The sequence below is a fragment of the Hermetia illucens genome, chromosome 1, assembly GCF_905115235.1.
Source record: "Hermetia illucens chromosome 1, iHerIll2.2.curated.20191125, whole genome shotgun sequence".
Classification (NCBI taxonomy): Eukaryota; Metazoa; Arthropoda; class Insecta; order Diptera; family Stratiomyidae; genus Hermetia; species Hermetia illucens.
Window position 1 is genome coordinate 129,208,895 of NC_051849.1, and position 23,104 is coordinate 129,231,998.

Consider the following 23,104-nt stretch of genomic DNA (forward strand, 5'->3'; position numbering starts at 1 on the left):
TTGCCGGGTACGTCGTTGTTTAGTGAATCCAGTCCGAGGCTCCTTTTGTGGCTTCTTAAGTCCAGCCCAACCCTCAACCTGGAGGACCAGTTGGTACAATTTGTCCCCTGTTTATGCGCGGGAGACTCGCCTTCATCCTTCTCCGTCTGCAGTTTTCCATAAGGAAAGAAACTCCCAGCGCTCACCACGTGGAGGGGGAATTCGGTAGTAGAGCTGTTGGTGTTAGTTCCCAGCTTGTATGCTCCATCGTTTCCATCGCTATACACGTTTCGCCCTGGGACCTATACTATCTTTTGACCACCAAGGGATATCCGTATTTTAAAATATTTTTTTTGTATGCTAACTTTTTCTGAAGTATTTTTCATGTACACTATATATGATCCTTTCTGTATCCTTTATTTTTCCTTAAATGCTTCTAAATTTTCTATGTTAACGCAGACTGACTTGCATTTAGTGATTGCCATATAAATTTACGTTTTTTAAAACTAGATTTCTGGAGGGGAGACCATGCAACAAAAGTAAACTTCTGCTCAACACTTCTACTGTTGAGATATCTATCCTGGCTCCTATTGAAGAACAACTACTGCAGGAAATGTACACCTGCAATAGTCAATAGCCAAGATATTACCATTCTGGAAAAAGGAATGCCTCAAACTTGTGGTGCTTTTCCAACATTATTCATTAAATATTACCCATGTTCAAGTATCTGTATTTTTATAATTCCATAGATTACTTCAAATCACGTAAGTACATAAATTGATAACTTCGAAGTGAAAAAACGACGGTGGCTTGACATTGGTCGACTGAAATATTTTCACCAAATTAGCTTCAAGTGAACAAAAAATCAGTTGAACACGGCGAGAAGGGTTTTGTATTCCTCTTCCTTAAATTCATTAATATCATTCTGGACTCTCGCGCAGTTAAGTGTGAAATGAAATCGCCTTTATCACGATGTCGGTTTGTATGAACGCAGAAGGAATGAAAGCAGTCTGCAGCTGATTGCGGCCTTACGTACCTTCAAGGTCAAATGCGAATGGGCAAACGGGTGGCGTTTTGTATTTGACTACGAAACCTTCTATCTTCTAGTTATTTTCAATTCTTCCTTTTCCATTTTTTGGTGGCAAATCTTTTTTTGCAAACGTGCCAACGTGCCATCCACCATCTTTACAATCTTGACCCTCGCTGCTGATAAGCTCCGCCGGGCGGAAGTTTGATCGTGTCAAATTGTCTTCAGATTACTTTGTGTAGTAGCGAAATTTATTCCACGGCCTTATGCACTAGTAGCACATTCCGTTTTCGAAAGATGATTCCGCCATTGAAGTCTTATTAACGCGCTCATCTCTGCATATGATAGCGGACGCTAGGAATAATCTTCAGTTCAGTCTCAATGGGTGCCTCCTTGGCTTCGGACGCGGTCTTTTTCGAACTTTAATTTCCGTTACCGCAGAAGTAGCTTCTCAATAATCGGCTTGGGAAAAGATACTGCTGGCTAAGTTGCAGGAGATACAGAAGAAGTGTTTAGTGATGTTTTTCGACACAATCTCGTAAATGAGTTCTTCTCCCGAATTAAAAAGTGAAATAGCCAAAATGTCGATGCAGAAGTTTGTTTGGTTGGTGTTGCTCCTGTGCGTGGGTCGTGCTAGGCCGCAGGACAATCACATGTACAGTTACTTCGATGAGCACAGTACTATAATAGCGAAAGGCGATAGTGAGTTCGACTTCGTCAAGTTGGAGACACCGATCCATTTCTACAGTGAGCAATATGACCACATCTATGTAAGTGTTTCGCAGGGTGTCCAATGTTGACCTTTAGCTCTGTCTCCTGATAAGAACAATGGCGTTCCAACAATAGGGCTAAGCTGCACAGCGGAAGATGTATCATTAGCGTGCGACGATTATCTCGATTGCGGGTTGAAGTAGAGGAATAGAAACAGTCTAGAATTACCATTTATGCTTGAGGATTTGTAATACGAAGCAAAGATTTTATTGAGAAATACTTTCTGGCGATTACAAGTTCGTTCTTTCATGTCACGAGGCATTTGCTGAGGAACGAGGTCACGACGCGGTTATCAGACGTGATTACTTTTTGTAAATATTAAATTTATTTGCACTGTGAACTCTTGTAACTGTGAGCCTAGATTAGTAACAATGCTTTTGAGATCTTCGATTTCAACATCTAAGTTTAGGCTCTTTAACGAAAAAATTTCAAAAATAGTTTATGCTTGATGATGGTGAAATAAATCTGTGTTTGAGTAGTTGTTGCCGGAAAGTTCCGGTAGTATATACATATCTGTAGTTATATGCTGACACGTTGCTTAGTAAGCAATCTGGGGTGGTCATCAAATGATCCGTTCTCGGGTTGTTTTATATGAATTTGTTCAGGACCATACAGAAATAATCTGGGCACGGAGTGAAAATTATGTGAAAGATACGAACACGGGGCGAAAATTATGCTGGCCCACCTCTCACTCCTTCTTTTCACTCAAATTCCCAATCTAGGCCAGCAAGAAAACTTTGACCACATCAACCCCACATCTTTCACATGGAAAGGGCAAACCGGAATGTTCACGAAAATTGCCTGAATATGCATGACAGACAACTACTTGACCTTTAGAGGAAACTTCTACAAAGGAACCAGACGTGTGGCAATGGAGAACCCCCAGTCACTATTTTTGAGTGATCTGTTCATGAATAGGATTCAGAATGAACTATTGTACATTTCGAAGTTCTGCTCCCTAAAATTTGGAGAAGTTGTATAGATGATATTTTTACCATTGTCCATAAAGGCAAACTGGATGAGATGCTAGAGGTTCTGAACAAAGTGCAACAGAATTTACGATTTCTAATAGAAATAAAAGTATGCACTAAAACCAGGCTAGGATAACCCAAAGACGGCAAATTAGCACAAGAATCCAGATTGCGATAAAAACTGTATAGGACAAACTAAAAGACTGATTGCAATACGCTGGGGAGAGCAAGTGAGAGAAGCGGAAATGGTCAAGAAGAAGAAATGTTAGGGCACAACGCTGAAATCAATGATAGCACGGCACATCATACATGAAGGGTAGAGCATCACTTGGGAAACCGTATATGTGGTTAAGAAATGTATCGTGTGCATTTTCTAGACTTCGCAAAGAGACCTCTCTTCGAAGGCGCTAGCTTTCCAGGGCTATTATATGTGAATTATCTAAAATTTTTAGAGAAAATTCTTTTTTTTTTTTTGTATAACAAGTTACATGTATCTCCTTCATTAAAGAACGACCGAATTCATTCTCGGGCACAGAGCCACATACTCTGCGAAAGCATTGTTGTTTGTTATAAACTACTGAGCAATCACTATTGTTTTTCATTCAACCCAACAATAAAGATGAATTTTGTGGGAAAACTGATTTTCGTCGTTTGTGTAAATTAAAATCGATTCAATATCCGCTTGTCTATCTGTCATACGCACTTTTCTCAGAAACGACTGCACCGATTGACACGAAATTTGATGAGAAAGTAGAAATCGTGAACGCCCACGCATGCCCAAAAAACTTTTTACGATGAGTTTAAGGTGTACAATTTTTTTTCACCGAATACAAATATGTGGAGTAGCAAATGTTTGATGTTTGATGTTACATTAGTTGTACACGGGGGGATGCGGAGGCTGGAAATTGGGCACTTATTCGAAGGCAAAAACTACTTCAGCAAAAATTCTGAAAGAAACCACGAGCTGCCAAAATGCGATACCTAGGGCTCAAAATACTTCTCATAACGATATCCTCTTAAATAAAATTAATAATAGTATAATGTTGTATTTTTCGTTGAGTGTAACGTTATTAAGAATTTCCAGTAAATGAAATTAGCAAGGACGCAAAAATTGAGGCGCGTATTTAGCTAAAATATTTGATAACAAATAACTCTCATGTCAAAGTAGCAAAGTAGCTTTCTTCAAAGTATTCGCGTACCTTTTTGGAATATTTAGGGGGGTATAAAAGGTATACAACGGATTTTTGTTAAATGTTACGTAATATGGTGATACGGATCCCCGGGAATAGTATGAAAAATTACGTGTGAGTATTCCCATTACGGAAGTGCCGGGGATGGATCTGTCACGCAATCGAAATTTCTCACATAAAAACATACAAAATCTTTCACACCTGAAGCGTTCTGTTTCTTGATTTGTTTTTTAAATTATGAGAAAAATATCATTTCCTTTACAGAATATATATCTGTGCATTGTATTGCACTAGCAGTAGTATCCCAATGATACTGCGGTATTGAAGCTATAATCTTTTTTTTGTAGCACTGCCGATAGAGTCGACCGTATTGCAACACCTTGCATGAGTGAACATTTCCTTATTTTGCTTCGAATTCTTTTCAACTAAGGTGTCTCTGCCCTGTGAGTTGGGGTTTAAGAATAAACACAAACTCTTCTTTCCTTGTCGTAAAAGGCCATTAAGAGGGATAGAAATTTGTAGGCTAGCAACCTGAAAATTTAGAAATTTTACTGCTACCGAAAAGTTAATAACGCCTCGAATAGGGACTGACCTCACGCTGAAGACTTTTGACTACCAAAAACGGACACGATTGGTTTTTGGAACGTGGGCACGTTCCTGGACAAATGTATGGAGGGTCTCCAGAATTTTCACTTTCTCCAACTTCAGTGAGAGTTCAAACGATATAAGCAAGACATGCTGGGTCTAAGTGAAGTAAGATGGTGAGACTCAGGAGAGTACTCCTCTCCCTCTTCCGCAATGTGATTCTGTATTCTGGGAAGCCAATTGGTAGCAGACGCGACTACCATTAGGTGCGCTCTCTTGACCTGGAAGTCTGTTTCGTATCATTCTGAATGCTAGATTCCAGTCCACAATTGTACAGGACTATGCAACACGATATTAGTGCCCATAACTTTAATGGCGAGAGGTTTGTGGATTTCATCAGTTTCCACTTTCAAGTGACCAACAACGGACGATCGGCTACTTTGCTATCAACAGTAAATTTAGAAATTGTCTTCTGGATGTGCGTAACAAGAGAGGAACTGCCGTTTCTCGTAGGGTAGGAGAGCTACGGCAGTCCATGTTTAACATTGACTGCTTATATAATCCAGTTCTCGCTTAACCATGAGAGAGCTTTTTTGTGGCCACGCACGCAGGGGCATCACAAAATCTATCTGACTGCGGAATCATGGAAGCGCAATGATGAATGGAATGGATTGACTCCTCATTCACGATGATAAGCTACTAAAGAAATTGAAGAAGCACCTCGCACCGGTTCTCAACGGTATTCGGCGAAGTTCTGCCTCTTGTAAATAAAAAAGCTAGTCACCGTTACATAAGGATAAGGATAAGGACTGTCCCTCCAAACAGGAGAGAAATCATTTCGGCCATAAATTCACTCAAATGGAGTGAAGTCGCTGGGATTGACGGTCTCGCCCGAGAGGCGTTCCAGAAAGACTTATAGCTATTATCAGAATGATATATAATGGCGCTGCTGCATTGCGGTAAAATCTCAGAAGAATTTGTGGCCCAAAGCGGAGTCCGCCAGGGTTGTAACTTGCCATAAATGCTATTTCTTCTTGTTATCGAAGACGTTCCTCATGCTGCTTTGTCCAGAGGAGTTCAATGGACGATGACATCTTCTTCAAACACCTTGACTACGCTGATGACCTCTGTTTACCCTCTCGCCGGATCGTGCACCTTGGCCAAATGGCTCTGAAATTAGAAAGACAGGCAAGTAGAGTTAGACTGAAGATAAACACCAACAAAACCAAAATTTAGTATTTATCTCAACACTAAGATCAAGTTGAGACTGTTTTTTGTTAATGTGGTTGCTGTGTTGCTATATTGGAGTAGCACATGGGAAGTGACCCTGATTGTTACTCAAAAGCTTCTTTTGCCGAATAAAGTCATTATGTCTGAGACGTGTCTTTGTCGGTGCACAAGCCAGTTACTCGTGCCAATGGATAGGTTGCACATTAAAGAGAGGCGACAGTTCCATTGTTGCCTACGCCATGCAGTGGAACCCACTTTCCTAAAGAAAAGGATGGAATCCAATATTATTTTTTCCAATGGCAGATCATGGCAGACACACCATAGTGCGTCCCTTCGCCGTCACTCTTAGCGGTTTTGAATGCCTGATTATAATCTAGGCATATGGGCCCATAACTAAAATTATAGTACATCAAAAATACTTCTTTCCTATGAATTCATTATACTCCAAGAAACGCTGAGCTTCCGTCACTTGCTAAGCATTGGCTGCGTAGTTACGTTCTGGTGGTTTAACTTGAGTTCTGGCCATTTAAGCCTAACCTCATTGTCTTCCCAAAAGACGGATTAAAATTGTGACCAGAACCAAAGCCTATAATGAGTGCATGGTTCAGAATTCATACTAGGAATGCAAAACCTATCTAAATCTCAACGAAACTAAAGAGTACGGCACCCTAGTTGTAAATGCAACTCCACTTTTTAGGACCGAACCACAATCCCCGTGAAAGTATCACTAGGGAGCCAATCGCTAATAACCTCTGGTGAGGCTTCGTGGCCGAAGCCACTTCAGATGAATTTAAATACAGATTAGGGTCTCTTTGCCCTAGCGCGACCATCAAGTTAAAGTGAATACAACTTTTCCCAGTGCCACCACTTGGAGGTTCTCCAGGGCCGCTTAGTGTTGATTCAGTCGATAGGGCTGATGGCCCGCCTACCTTCTCGCCACGTTAGAACAGAAATTTTCGATGCAGATAGAATAGGATTTATTTTGCAAAATAACTCATCCTTCTTGCTCCAGCTAACTAACTTTAACTAATCTTCATCACCTCTTCATCTTCTCTGAAAATAATAAAATAATTTTTTTTCCACTTTGTTTCACATAAAACCTTATTAGAATCGAGTCGATGTCTGTCTGTCCGTCTGTCACACCCGATTTATTCGGAAACGGCTGGACCGATTCTCACAAAAATTGATGAAAGCGTATGGTCTGTTGTTCCCTTTACATGTGTCAAGTGCACCATTTTGTGTTAAGTATAAAGGAGGGGCTCCCCATACATGTTAATAGAGGGTGCAAAATTGTTTTTCCACAGAATGTGGCCATGTTAGGTATCAAATGAAAGGGCTTAATTAATACTTTCCGGAACTGATCCAATATTTGACATCGGGTGAAACGTAAGCGAGTGAGAGCTCAAAGTATGACCCCCAAAATGTGTAACAGGTCTCGTTCTTAGAACCTAACCAACCGAAAAGTCTGAAAAAAATCACAGTGGTGTATCTAAATGAAGTCTAGGCCTCAAAGTACATCATGGTCCCATATCTGCGCAAATAAAGTTAATAAAAATATATTAGCATATTTTATAAATCTAGCCGGAACCCCCCTTAAGTTCATGCTTGAACAAAATTTGGCAGTAGTATAGGGGATAAGATAAGGCATAACTCTGGGAAGGATACCCAACTATTATTAACAAAGTTATAGAAGGTGAACCTTTCACATTTTATGTGAATTTCGTGCATTCTAAAACGTCTATGACACCATCATAGCATATCAATTCGTTAATACTAGTCAGCTCATATGAGTGGGGGTCCCAGGGAAACATTTCGTTTTAGTTTTTTAATCATTTATATATTAATATCAATTACTCAAAACGGGCATATATATGTATTTATATGTATATGCTAATGAAGCTTTGCAGTAGCGCCTAATTCAGATAGATACATTTGTACATTAAATCAGCGGTATCCAATGGGCGTACTGTATATGTACTTACTACAATCAATTTAGATACGTATATGTATAAGTAAAGTATTCGGTAATAGGCAATGTTTGTTTGTTTAGCGTGAGCATAAAATCTACGTCGGTAATACCTACGAATTTCTTGTAGTTTGAAAAAATACGAAGGGAAATTTTGAATTTTAGCCATATACGAATGGAAAAATGTACCTAGAAAGTTTGTGACATAAGATGAACACAAAACCTTTATACCCGAAGCGTCAGCTCCTGGTATTCCGACTTGTTTTCACTAATTATTCAAGGAAAACACCTTTAAAAATATGATATGGTCCAGATTCGTCGTAATTTTATAAAGAATTATATCTAAAAATTTTATAATAATCGGTTCATTATTGTTTGAGTTAGATTTCCCGCAAATGTCAAAAGAGTCATTTTGAGAAAAACGCGTTTGAAAAAATTTTCTTTGAAGAATTGCCTTTCGGATACTTCAAATCAACTACTCTTAATTATAAACAAGGCACAATTGCAACAAATACAAATGCCCTCCTATCGAACATCACCTTGTTGTGGTGGCGTAGCCTCTAGTAGTTTACAACTATGCGAAGTGCGGTAATATCCAAGGAAATCGGACGCAAGAAAGCGGAATTTTCGGCAGAAGGTGGGGACAAGTTGGAAACCACGATGAGATCCACAATGGACGCAGTACACTCTTCAGTTAACATTTGTCTTCACATTAAACTACACTTATGTCTACCAACATAAAGATTAGTCAAATTAACCTGCAGTATTCCAAAGCGTCATCCTATCTATTGACAGCAAAGCTGGCAAAGTTGCAGGAGTGCCCTTATATATTTCTAGTACAGCCATGGGTTCGATTTAACAGAATCGGTGGTATAGGGTCAGTAAAGGGAGCTAGGATCTTCTTCAATGAGAGATTCACAAGAGTTCTGAGGTCGAATTGTTAGAGCGTTCAAAGCGAAATTCCTTTAGATCATATTGTGAGAAACTAATCAAAGAGAGTCTTTAAAAGGGGCGAGTTGTCCAAGTTAGACTCTTTTAGAAAACCGGATGGAACTTTCACTGGCTTCAGAGTTGAGCTTGTACAGACTCTTTTGGAAGTCTACCATTCGGGAGAACAGCTGTGGGGAAGAAGTGGGAGGGAGAAAATTGGCGGTTTCTGCAAACGTTTCAATATGAAAATATTATAATATTGGGACACTGGGAAGCCAATGAAAAATCGAGAGCTACCGTATCGTACTTTGAACACTTCAAACCATCTGGCATGAATGGTATTTAAAGGGGGTATTAACGACTTAGAACCATTTTTAAGAAATATTTCTCGAAGATGACTTGCTCTGCACTGCTATATACCTACCATTTGGCTAAGGCAGTCTAATCCTGGGAAAGATGGCTTTTCAAGGAACTTCAGACAAATCAGCTTAACGTCATTCTCGCTGAAATTTCTGGAGAAACTGGTTGAGAGTTACATTCGCGAGAAGGTAGCACCCACTAGACGAAAGCAAACATCCTTACCAACGTGGAAAGTCCTTTGAGTCTGCTCTTCATTCTTTGGTTCCAAACATAGAGGACGTAACTCTAAAAAGCGAGTCCACGATAGAGGTATTCGTAGACATTAAAGGGGCCTTTGACGGTGCGACTTTCTAAGATCTCGGAAAGGTGTGTAGAAAAAGCTAACGCGTCGTTAATTTGATAGACAGTTAGTGCCTCAGGAATGGCCTTTCAATAAATCGGAAAAAAACATAATGGTATTATTCACGCAAAGGAGGAAACTGAATGGTCTTTGCTTTCCAGAGATGAGAAGTACAACCCTTCAACTCTCCGTGAAATTTCTAGAAGTTGTTCTATATATATACCATTTCCATACAGCTTATTGGCTGCGCAGACGGACCTTTGCCTCAACATGGGAATTTAGGCCTCAGGTAGTAATGGGGAAATATGTATGATACTGTCATTACGCCGATTTTTGCTTGTGGGTGTGCTAAAGTATAACAAAAACATTTTTCCCTGTCAGCTGGCCTCTCCACAAAGAACTGTATGACTGGGTATTACCGGTCCCATGTGAACGACATATTCAGAGCACTGCAATGAAATCAGATCATAGACCAATTTGATTAGATTTATGGCGAAACAATGAACGTGATACAGAGCATTGGGAGAAGTGAATTCAGTTTTCACAATGGTTTCTGAAGTTCAGATCACCCTGAATCTGTTTGGTAGAAGAAGTTATTCTCAAATGTTGAGAAAACAAGGACAACCCAGAAGAATGCGTGGCGGAATATACTGAAGACGACAATTGAAGTGTTAATAGCATTGACTAATACTGCTAGGAAAAGCTGGGAACAAGCTGCCTATAATGACGGGTGGCAGCTTTAATGCTGTTAGACACACCAGACTTTTCCTGTCAGAACCAAACTAACTCACTGCAAAGTGTATCCTGTCGAAAAGCAGGAAGACCTGCAGAAGTATTGTAGGCATTCTGAAAGGCCATACTTCACTAGCTAGCACACCATACAAACGGGATCCTAGAAGACTATGTCAATACTGACGCCAAGTATTTATAAGTACCAAGAAGACTGTATGTTAGAGGAGCAACTCCAGCGGCAAAGGGGCACGGAATCTTATTGTGCACCGTTCGGGTAGGGACGAGATAGGTAAATGGTATTGGTGTGTCAATGTCGGGTAGATGGTTTTCTTCATTTTATCCCAGCAGAAAACGGATGCATTCGAAAGATTGACCAATAACTTATCACATCATCGGTAATATTGAGATTCGGATATTTCCCAAATTCTTGGAACAATGCTATTGTAACAATGATTCCAAAACCTGGAAAGAATGCCACGCAAGTCAAATCGTAGAAACCGATAAGCTTTCTTCCCACAAAACAAGATTTGGCACGTAGGTCTCATTAATAAAATCAAACGATTACCCCCTGTTTGTTTCCATAATCTATTAATATCGCACTGGAACGCCGATTCCAAATGAAATACAAAGATATTCTTAGCGAACATCATAAGATCAGAGCACGAGTTCCCCAGGGGCGTGTACTCGGTTCTATAGTGTACCTTATTTACACGGCCGATTTCTTGGTAGCGCGATAACCACCACAGCTACCCTTGATCATGACACCGCAATCTTAAGTTGACATGCAGATTAGAAACTACTTTGCAACTAGGATGATATCTAAGAGAAGTAACAAAACTGGCTTTTCACTGTGGAGAATGAAAGTTAACGAGTCGAAGTGTGTGCAGGTATCTTTCATTTTACGAAAACGAAATTGTCCTCAAATGAAGATCGCAATACCTCAATCGGATGACGTTAAATAACTTAAGATACACCTCTTTGAAAACTCAACTGGAAACGGCACATAGAGGTGAAAAATCAATAACTTAAACTTAAGTTGTTGATCTACAAATCGGTATTTAAGCCTGCATATGTGATTCAACCATGGAGTTCTGCCAAACCATTCAAAAAGTAATCTGCTTCAGCGGTCTCAGTCTAAAATTCTGAGATGTATATCCGCTGCTCCTTGATATTTCCGCAACGTTGATCGCCGTAAAGACTTAGATACCAGGACAATAATGGAAGAAATTGAGTGTTCCGTTAATAAAATCTTAGCCAGATTGAAGAGTCACCCCAATACAATGGCTAAAAGAATTTTATCTCATTGAAAATTCAAGCGGCTGAAAAGAGTTGAAACCCTGGACCTCGTCTGCACTAGTATCAGTTTGAAAATGTAGATCTTTTTAAGGTTTTGTGTTAAATAAAACTTTATTATGCTGAGTGAAATTATGCGGTGTTTCCAACGATTAATTAATTGAAATAATAAAAACTTGTTGTTTCTTTTTCGTTGGTGTGGATATTTATTCTTGCAAATACCGATATTTCGGGAACCACTTGTTCCCTTCATCAGTGCTAACAACTTGTTAGAAGAATAAATATCCACACCAACGAAAAAGAAACAACAAGTTTTTATTATTCCTTATTATTCACTGTCTGTCTATCCGTTTATCTGTCTGTTTGTCTGTCAATCTATCACACCCGATTTACTCGGAAACGGCTAAACCGATTGTCATCTGTGTGGCACTTTACATGCAGCGGCGCCATTTTGTATTTAGCTTGAAGGAAGGATCCCCATACATGCGAAAAGGGGGTGTAAATTTTTTTTACAAAATGTGGTCATGTGGGTATCAAATGAAAGGTCTCGAATAGTACTTTGTGGGTAAAACATAGAGGAGATATGGTTCAAAATGTGTGTCCCAAAAAGTGAAAGAGGACTCGTTCTCAGAACATATCCAACCGAAAAATCTGAAAAAAATCACAGCGACGCACATATGAAATCTAAGCGTCAAAACACATCACATTCAGGTGAATTTATTGCACCCTAAAACGTGTATGATGTCACCATCATATAAAAGAACTTATATGAACGGCGGGATCCATGGGGACGTTTAGTTATTTTTTTGGGTTTTTTTAGTTATTTGCATATTTGTGCCAATTACTCGAGGGAAACATTCGCGGGTAGTAGCCAATATAATAGATATGTGGACACCTGTTTACCAGTGGTTTCTAATTTACGTACGTGCTTTTCTGCACGGAATAAAGTAGAAATGCGTCAAGATGCGTTAGATCAATTTATCAATTCGGTAATATACAATGTTTGTTTATTTAGGATGAACACAGTATTTATGTCGTCGATATGTATGCACATATGTGTATCTTACAGTTTAGAAAAATACTGCGGAATATTTTGTATTCTTAGGTACACATGTACCAATGGAAAACGTGCATAGTGAGTTTCTCACAAAAGATGAACACAAAACCTTTTACCTGAAGCTTACGGTATCGGACTTGATTTTTAAATAAAAAAATATTGATCACAACACCCTAAAAAATTTGCTATTCAGCTTCATTTTATTAAAGAAGAGAATGTAAAAATGAGAAATAATATAGTTTAATGCTAAAAGAGAAAATTTCCAGCAATGGCATGGGATTATGTTAATAATTTACAAGTTTTAAAAATTGAAATGTACTTAAGCATCAAAAGCATGGTTGGAATCAAGTAATAAATATTTATTCAAAAAAAAATCGATTTAGCTAAGATGTTAGCTTCGTGATTTTGACTTCAAACCCCGTCGAACTCGTCGATATATTGAAAGGTTGTGTGTATTTCTTATATAATACCTGAGAGGGCATTTTACTCATTTTTACCTAGCTCGTAAAGCTTATGCATTTAGCTTGTCAGACTATTCACTTAAATGTCAGTTAAAATCTTAGTAGTAGTATATGACTGCACTCAGTTCCCACATTTCCACCAAATTTCAGTAAGTGTAACCGTTTCTGAGAAAATAGGTGGGACGCACAGACAGAAAGTAATTTTAATAAGGTTTTGTGTAAAACAAAAAACGGTAACGCTGCTCTATATTTGTTAGGCAGATTATAAAATTCAACGATTTAGAGGCTTGCTGAAACTCGCCAAACCGTAGATGTATCCACATATGATTAGCATATTTTGAATTAGTCTTTTGAATGAGATTTCTCGAAGATTTTAAGTGATAGCGATCGTATGGATACCTACACCCAGTTCCCAAATGTCAAAGAGGGTTGTATGGTGACTAGCTGTGAATGAATACCTAAGCCAAATCAGGGTCATCATCATCACAGGCGAGCGCAGTGCTGACCATATTCTCTCTTAGTGTATCGTTATGATTTCGATTGAAGTTTAAGGCCCAGATCTAATTATATTGTCGCGCCAACGATTATTGTTATTGTTTAACATTTAATAAAATTTCAAAAATAAATATGGAAAAGTGATTGTAAATTTGTCTATTTCCGCCACTTGATTTTTAGAAATATCGCAATTTACCAACTAATTCACTTGTAGGCACTCTAGGCAATTTCAACGTGAAAATTAAAAATATGTGACGAAGGATTAGATATGATCTAATAAACGTTTGGCCGGGGGCCTTGCTGGGGTTGGAATTCGTACACCGTATCAATCAAGTTAACTCTATGTATTTTCCATAGTCATTCTTGCAGTTGTTAGAAAATGAGACGTTCCAGTGGTTTTCTGCTCTAGATCGCATGCCAAGTAGTTCAGTCAAAATACCCCAATCATATATGTATCACAACCTATTAAAGATTTTTGTACTTTTGTATTGCAGGTAAATACCAACGGAATACTTACGTTCGTAACAGAATACCCAGACTACATTAATCAGCCAATACCTCTAGAATATCCAACGATAGCAGTATTTTATTCGAATATTGACACGACAGATGCAGATGAAACAACGCTGGTTTTATTCTTCAAATCTCAGAACCCTGAAAAACTTGCAAAAGCTTCAGATTTGGTAAGAAGATCTTTCACCGGATCTGAAGACTTCCAAGCAACAGTAATCTATGTGGCCACCTGGGAAAATGTTGGTTATTATAGCGCAAAGAATGATAAAGTAAACACGTTCCAGGTGAGTACTTTACTTTATGTTAGAAGCGTTAAATAACCATAAATGAAACATAATCGTATTCTCGTATTGCATGATATCTTTTTGGTGTTTCTTGTCATTGTTACTTTTCATTGCATTGCTTATCGTTTGGCTTCCCGCTCATCTACAATGCATTTGTTATGGTATATCAGTGCACAAACAGTCTGTCGATCTTTTGGCAATTTGATCATTTGCTGTTGATTTTATTACCTAATTAATCCAAAAAGCCAACTGTTCACGTTTCCTAAATCATTGTTAATTATTTTTTCCTTCCGTATTTTGCGAATGAAGAAAGTCTCTAATGCGTCCAATTTTTGGAAGCCATTAACCTTCTTAATTAGGCTATACTCCCTTATATGTTCGTTGAATCTTGTTGTTATTAATCTTTTAGTTTGCTCTATATATGATTTTTCACAATCGGTGCAGGTTGTCTGATCATCATCAACGGCGCAACAACCGGTATCCGGTCTAAGCCTGCCTTAGTAAGGAACTCCAGACATCCCGGTTTTGCGCTGAAGTCCACCAACTCGATATCCCTAAAAGCTGTCTAGCGGCCTGACCTACGCCATCGCTCCATTTCAGGCAGGGTCTCATTTTCTTTCTCTACCATAGATATTGCCCTTATAGACTTTCAGGGCTGGATCATCCTTATCCATACAGATTAAGTGACCCGCCCACCGTAACCTATTGAGCCGGATTTTATCCACAGGCTGACGGTCATGGTATCGCTTATAGATTTCGTCGTTATGTAGGCTACGGAATCGTCCATCCTCATGTAGGGGGCCAAAAATTCTTCGGAGGAATCTTCCCTCGAACGCGGCCAAGAGTTCGCAATGTTTCTTGCTAAGAACACAAGTTTCCATGGAATACATGAGGACTGGCAAGATCATTGTCTTGTACAGTAAGAGCTTTGACCCTATGGTGAGACGTTTCGAGCGGAACAGTTTTTTTAAGCTGAAATAGGCACTGTTGGCTGCCAACAACCGTGCACGGATTTCATCATCGTAGCTGTTATTGGTTGTGATTTTCGACCCTAGATAGGGGCAGTTATCAACGGTCTCAAAGTTGTATTCTCTTTATTCTTCCCGTTTGACCAGTGCGGTTTGATGTTGTTGGTTAGTTGGTTTTCGGTGCTGACGTTGCCACCATATACTTTGTCTTGCCTTCATTTATGTGCAGCTCAAGATCTGGCGCCTCCTGCTCGATCTGGATGAAGGCAGTTTGTACGTCTCGGGTGGTTCTTCCCATGATGTCGATATCGTCAAGATAGGCCAGTATTTTGGTGGACTTAGAGAGGATCGTACCTCTTGCATTAACCTCAGTATCACGGTTTTCTCGAGAGGCAGGTTAAAAAGGACGCATGATAGGGCATCCCCTTGTCGTAGACCGTTGTTGATGTCGAATGGTCTTGAGAGTGATCCTGCTGCTTTTATCTGACCTCGCACATTGGTCAGGGTCAGCCTAGTCAGTCTTATTAATTTCGTCGGTATACCGAATTCTCTCATGAACGTGTACAGTTTTACCCTGGCTATGCTATCATAAGCGACTTTAAAGATGATGAAGACATGGTGCAACTGATGTCCATATTCCAACAGTTTTTCCATCGCTTGTCGTAGAGAGAGGTTATCCGATAGATCCCGTTTTTCTCGTCGTCTTCCTTCGGCTTCTTGACGCTTCCTAATCGTGTCTTCAGTTGATGTGATCTGCTGGTAGATATCACTTCGATATCGCGTTTTCTTAGAATGTTTTTCGCATAGTAGATAATTTGGCAATGGATGATAGGAAGACGACATTTTTAGATGGTCTCGCTTGTGTACAAAATGTTGTCAGGTTATTCATTTCCATTTTCGGCGTTTTTAAGGTTTTGTTTGCAAAACAAAATCAGTTCAATGTCTGTCTGTCCGTCTGTGTGTCTATCTGTCTGTTTGTCACAGACACTTTTCTCAGAAACGGCTACACCGATTGACCCGAAATTTAGTGAGAAGGTGCAGATATGGAGTGAGTGATGTCCTTCTACGTTGAGATTTAGGGCTGGGGGTCCCCATACATGTAAAAGGGGGTGTACATTTTTTTCACCAAATATAGTCATGTGGGGTATCAAATGAAAGGTCTCGATTAGTGCTTTTCGAAGCCGGTTTTAGTTTTGAGATTTATTAAAAAGGCGGGGAGTGGGAGGGGTGGAAAGTGATGATTTCTTTAACGAACCCATTCTCAGAAATTACCCAACCGAAAAACCAGGCCTCAAAATACTCTCCATATCGATATCTGTTCAAATTAAGTTTATTACTATATGTTTGGGAAAATTGGGCAAAACCCCCCTTCAGTTTATCTCAGAGTTATAAAAGTTGGTAGTAGTATAAAATATAATATGAAGCATATTATCTCCAAGTTTGATCAAAATCATACTATTAGTAACAAAGTTGCAGTAGCTCAAAGTTGTGTTTACCGTATAAATTTACAACCCGAAGTACTAATTCTGACATGCTAAGTGCATATAAATAACGGGCTGCGTACAAATGGGATAGTTCTACACTCAAATATATTTACAGAAGAAGCAAACAAAACCTTTCATACCTGAAACGCCCAGCTTCCGGTTTCCCGACTTGTTTTACTGATTATTCCTTCTATGGTCTTCCTGCTGAACCCGTTCTTTTCCGGAGTTTTAATAATATGGCGTTTCTCATTGTTTAAACGTTCCTCTGATAAAGGGGTTGCTTAACATGCGATAGAGCATTGTGTTGTACCGTGCCATTTTTTGTGAGAAGGAATGTTGTGATGTTGCTGGGATGGTTCTCTGCGTGGATGTTGATTTCCCGTAACTGCCGAATTCGATTTTTCCTCTGTTGTTGATGATAAGTAAGTCCAAGAAGGGTAGTTGGTGGTTGTATTCGACTTCCATGGTGAATGTAATGCTCTGGTAGAGGGATGGTGAATTAATTTCGGCAGAGCTTTCAACTAGTTGAAACTGGGAGACGTTTATTTGCCAGAATACACCGTTCTTGGCCACATCTTATTCCGGTCAATGTTCAGGGTACGATACCTTAATTTGGAATTTGATTGCTGTTTAACTTCAGATTTCCCCTAGTTTCTCATAAGATACCCTCTACTAAGGCCCCCACAGCAATTACTGGTAGAGCGACAAATACCTAACTGCAGCACCACGCAAGCCATACTGCTAGTTTGGATAGGTGGACACCGTTCTAGTCACTCTCAATTTTGTCGTCGGCACAGACCAGAGCTTGAACCGAGGCAGATTGCAATCGTTGCGGATGATCTTGAGCGGATTTAAAATAGTGTGGTCAAGTTTCAAATCAAAATGTTAAGTCCTTAGGCAGTTTGTCCTTTATGATAGTAAATTACACTTGTGATATCTGTTAATTTTTGGAATTCGTCATTCTCATGAGAACGTAATCGGTGACTAAGCATAATTGCATGTTCTTTGATGATCTCACTATTCATCTATATTCGCTGGTCACCTATTCAAAGCCTCATTTCGAATCTGCCAAGTACCGTCCACTTTGTTTTGAATAGTTTGTACGTCTTTCAAGTTAGTTTGCTTGGCACACCCGAAAGCTGTATTCCGTACGTCCATATAGGCTTTAGAATCTCCTTATAAATAAGTAAATTGTTGCCTACGGTAAGCAAGGAATTCCTCTCCAATAGCCAGTACATCTGTCTGTATATGGTATTTAATTTTTCCTTATTTCTGAGAATGTGTCTTTTCCAGCTGAACTTAGCGTTGAGTGTCACCTAAATATTTAACTTCATTCGCCTATGTCTCCCTTGATGATGACCTTAGTTGGATTAGATTCTTTCATAGGGAAGTTAATGTAAGATAATTTGGTTTCATCTAGTTTGATTTTCCGTTTTCTGGTGCATTCTACAATGTAGTTAACAGCTTTTTGTCGCTTCGTAAGGATAGCAGTGTTATCCGCCAATGTCGCTCTTTTTAGCTTCGTCACTAGTCCAAACTCAGGTATAGGAGGAGGGTTTGAGGCAACGTACTTTGTTCTATCCTCAGTAAAACAAAAATAAAATGCTGAGATCAGGGAAAGAGCTAAATAAAGTATAGTTGGAGTTATTCCACTATGCTACATTCTACCTGATCGCTCCTGGTGACAGGTCCCGCGGCAGGCCGACCAAGAAAATGCATCTAATGTCGTTAGAAACAAGATGCTCGGATCGGGTAACAAGCGCCGGAAAAATGCTTCTCTATTTTTCTAGCCCTCACACTCAATGCGGTGTTGGCATTACCATCTCAGGCGGTTTCCGGGATGCCATTAAAGAAGTCAAACGATTTGATGATCGGCTGATGAAACTCACCCTTATATCAGCTGATCGCACTATTCACTCCTTCACCACGTATTCACCACAGACAGGTCGACCTGATGCCGAGAAAAATGCTTTCTGGCAACTTCTCAATGAAAAGACTTTTCACGTGCCTGCTGACGACTGTATCATCATTGTCGGCAGCCTTAATGGTCATCTGGGTGAAAAGGCAGACGATTCTCATCTTCCTACATTTTATAGTAGGAACAGAAAAACGCAAATCAACTATATTTTCATAACACGCCGACATTTTACCACCGTCATTGATTGCAAAACCGTTCCCTATGAGACCATCGCACCTCAACATCGGTCGTTGATTGCCCTCCTACGAATTAAGCCACCGATAAAACAGCGTGAGGAATGCACTGGCCCGCCGTGCATCAAATGGTGGGGAATTCGTGAGAAGAAAGAAGAAATGATCTCACTTACGCGATTACCAACCATTACGAATGTGGAAGAATCGTGGAACCAAATGAAGGACACGATCCATAAAGCGGCCTCTGCAAAACTCGGGATCACCAGGCCAGGTAAGCGGTACATCAACCGAGACACTTGGCTTTGGAATGATGACGTTGAAATGAAGGTCCGTGAAAAGAAACGGCTATACCACAAGTTTCTCTACGATAAAATGCTGTCCAATTAGCAAATTTAAAAGAGTTCCAACCGGGAAGCAAGGAAAGCGATCGTTGTCACTCGAGAGGCACATTACAAAAATCTTTACGATAAATTGGACACTCGGGATGGCGGGTGAGATCTGTATCGGCTTGCCAAAAACCGAAAGGAAACCCACAAAGGTAGTCCAACAGAATGTTCAAATTACCGTTCGATCCGGTTACTTTCTCATACCATGAAGATTTTTGAACGCATTCTTGACAACCGTATTCGCGAAATCGTTGAAATAACCGTGAATCAAGCCAGATTTGTCAATAACTGCGAAACTGCTGACACAATACACGCTGCGCGGTTATTCATAGAGAAACATGTGAGAAACATCGCCCTCTTTACATTGTATTTCTGGATCTGGAGAAAGCGTTTGGCCGTGAGCCACACGAACTCATCTGGTATGCCCTACGACAACACCTAGTGCCAGAAGAACTCGTGCGTTGGGTTCAATTGCTCTACCACAATCCGAAAAGTGAAGTTTGAAGTGTTGTAGGTGTATCAAAACCGTTTCGTGTCTCTATTGGTGTTCATCAAAGAAGCACCCTCTCACCACTCCTCTTTGTTTTTGTTATAGACACCGTTACACGGTACATCCAACGCCCTATACATTACTTTATGTAGATGATATTTCCCTAGCATCTAATAGCAAAAATGATTTCGAGCAACTTGTTCAAAAATGGAATGATCGCGTCATGCAACACCGTCGCAGATTGAATCTGAATAAAATTGTATTTTTGACAACCGATCTCCATAAAACAGGCATAATTACTGTCAGCCCCAGTGACTTGCCCAGAACTGAGCGATTTAAATATTTCGGATCAATGCCATCAACCAATGGAGAACTGCGCTATGAAATTGTTTCACGGATTAACGACAACGATTATAAAAGACAACGAACAGCGTCTTGCGGTAATGGAGACGATGTTGCGTTGGACGATTGGCGTGACATGTTTTGATCACATCCGCGATCGATATGAGGTTGCACCTATCTTGGAAAAACGATAGAGGCGTTTCCGATGGTATGGTCACGTAGTTCGCGCTAACGAGAATTCACTTGCCAAGATTGATCTGATCATCGAAGTCGATGGTAAACGACCAAAAAGCATGCAATGCTAACTTCACTAACAATCTATCTTATGCTGGTATGACCATTTGAAGCACCATTTCTTTTACATTTTTGGCGTTTTTAGTCGGTGTTTGACGTGGACGAGCGTTCGGAACGCAGTAAATCCTTTTCCACTGTCCGGCCAGTTTTCAAGTTTTTGTACCACTAGTATGTTTTCGACAGGGCAGACTCCCCAAAGGCTTTTTGCAACATTTTCAATGCATCAGCACAGGATATTTCGTTATCAACACAAAACTTCAATCAAACTCTTTACTCAACAAAACTATTCATATTAAAATATGACAAAAGGTAAAGATTTGGCTGATGAAAACAGAATTTCAATTAAAGTTCGTACATTGATTTATTTGAAACAAAACGATAAAAGATTTTTAACATAACGGTGTGAAATACGAATTTCAGAAGGCATAATTGAAAAAAAAAAATATTTCACTGTTTAGAGTCATTAAAACTTTAGCCAAATAAAACATGGTAAAAACAGGGAGAATTAAAATTTTTCACTTTTTCTAAACAAATTCCAAAAAGAATAGTCCATTTTTAAGGTTTTGGTTGTAAAACAAAACCTTATTAAAATCGGTTCAATGTCTGTCTGTCTGTCTATCCGTCTGTTTGTCTGTCTTTTTTTTCAGTTGGTGGAAATTTTCAAAAGACTCTGACCTGGGCACGCCAGAATGTGGGATTTTTACCCACTAAAACCACTCCCGACTCCCCCCTACCCCGTGCAACCACCTTTAGGTATTACATCACGGGGCGGAGTTAGCTTACTTTAGCTAGGTCTCCTTCCGTCTTCCCGCGGGGTTCGTAACCGCGCTTTCCTCACTTCTTCTGTTTTCGCAGTTTCTCCTGGATTACTGCGATCATGGAATTGATCGCATCCCAATCTTCCTGGCAAGCTACTATTCTCCGGACAAAATTTTCCGGTGATAACAATTCACCGAGAGTTTCCTCTAGGTTGCTCCTTTCTTCCACGAACCTAGGACATTGGAAGAATACGTGCGCTGGGTCCTCTGGGACACCGTCGGGGACAATTAGGTGAGGTGTTCAATTTAAACCTGTACAGGTATTGACGGTATCCTCCATTGCCGGTGAGAAACTGGGTGAGATTATAATTGATCCAGCCACTCCCTGATGGAAGGGATGAACCTGTAAGTCCAACGACCCTTTTCTGGCTGGTCCCATCGCTGTTGCCATCTGCTTATGGATCTCTTTCTTTGGGCTTTTTTCCCCTGTGGTAAGGAAGAGATGGACCTGTGTTATAAATGTTCATCATTTCGGTTGCCAGGATGCCAATCGGTATCATTCCCGAGATGACGAATACTGCGTCGTCTGAGACGGTCCTGAAGGCAGAACACACCCTTAAGGCTGTTCTTCTGTAAACCGTACTCAGTTTATATGCGTTGCCTAAAACCTGCAGCGCGTTTCCCCAAACTGGGGCTGCATACAGCATGATAGAACTCACCACCCTGGCTATGAGCAGCCTATCAGTATGCCGCGGTCCTCCCACGTTCGGCATCATCCTTGCGAGAGCCATACTCATGGTGGATGCTTTTTTGCAAGTATGCTCTATATGCTGCTTAAAATTTAGTTTTTCATCTATCATCACCCCCAAGTAGTTGATGGCCGGCTTGGAAGTGATGAAAGTCCTGGGGGTTTAACGTGAGTACCTGCCGTGAAGGCATAATCCCACGGTCCTCTTCCGACACGGATTGATTTTGGGACCACAATCAGAGCCCCCCCGACTTGTTTGGAATTTGTTAAAAAGTTTCATTTTTGTAAAAGAAAGACGTTAATATTTGCTTTAAAATATTGCTTAGTATTTTGTTGCGTCGCCTTTGGCTTTAATGACTCTCCTCACCCTTTTGGGCATAGAAACATATAAAGCATTCCAATATTCAGCCGTAATTTTCTCATGCTAAACTTTTTGGATTGTTTCCTTAAGTTTAGCCATGGTTGCAAGTTTCTTTATACGTATTTTAGCTCTCATTTGGCCCGACACATTTTCGGTTGGAGTAAGTTCTGGACTGTTGCCTAGCCCATCATATTTCTTTTCAGATATTTGGGTTGCGTCATGTACACGGATAAGCTTTTCTAATACATTCGCAAGTCCGGTCCATTGAGTATGGATACTATCATATAATATTTATCGGATGTCCCTAATTTTCCCTGGGAGAAAATATTTTTGAGATAATGTACTTTAGGAATGTGCATTAGGATTTTTTTCAATTTTCCCAGCCATCACAACTCCCTATAGCCCGTGTCACACTCCAGATTTTCTTTTCGGATCGCGATACACCAATTTTGTTGCAATGCATACTATTATAGATGAGTTTGTGTGGCACGTGGTCAAACACCTTTACTAAATCCAAAAACACAATGCAGAGAGGACGGTGTTTCCTCAGAGGGACGGTGTTTCCTCAAACCACACACGGTGTATTGCATTAGTAGTTCCACAGTTCTTGACAAACCTAACTTGATTTAGAGTAACTTGAAAGATGTTGTGAATGCAGGTGTCACGAATGTGTACAAAAATCTTCATGGTGCGATAACAATCGAATCGGGCGATAATTTGAATATTCTGCCGGACTGACTTTCTTTTTCTATATTGGAATGGTCGTCCTTTCTTGCCAATCGAATGGTGTTCGTTAGGTCCTATTGCTTTCTCTGAATTGATTAGTTTGCGACTCCAACTCCTATGACGCTGACAGGTGGAATTGTTTAGAATGTTGGTAGTTCGCGTGGAAATGGAGGATGAGAAAATTCTTCGATGGAAATTTGCTCGAAATACAC

At 40.0% G+C, this 23,104-nt stretch overlaps 1 protein-coding gene across 1 annotated transcript in view; it reads left to right on the forward strand.

Moving 5' to 3' along the window:
* The first annotated feature begins 1,271 nt into the window (after positions 1-1,271).
* LOC119655246 (nidogen) overlaps positions 1,272-23,104 on the forward strand; it is a 45,585-nt gene continuing 23,752 nt past the window's right edge. Inside the window, exons 1-2 of the mRNA XM_038061040.1 lie at positions 1,272-1,776; positions 13,882-14,184. Of these exons, the coding sequence (XP_037916968.1) occupies positions 1,549-1,776; positions 13,882-14,184 (531 nt within the window). The 5' untranslated portion in view covers positions 1,272-1,548. The remainder of the gene's footprint in view (positions 1,777-13,881; positions 14,185-23,104) is intronic.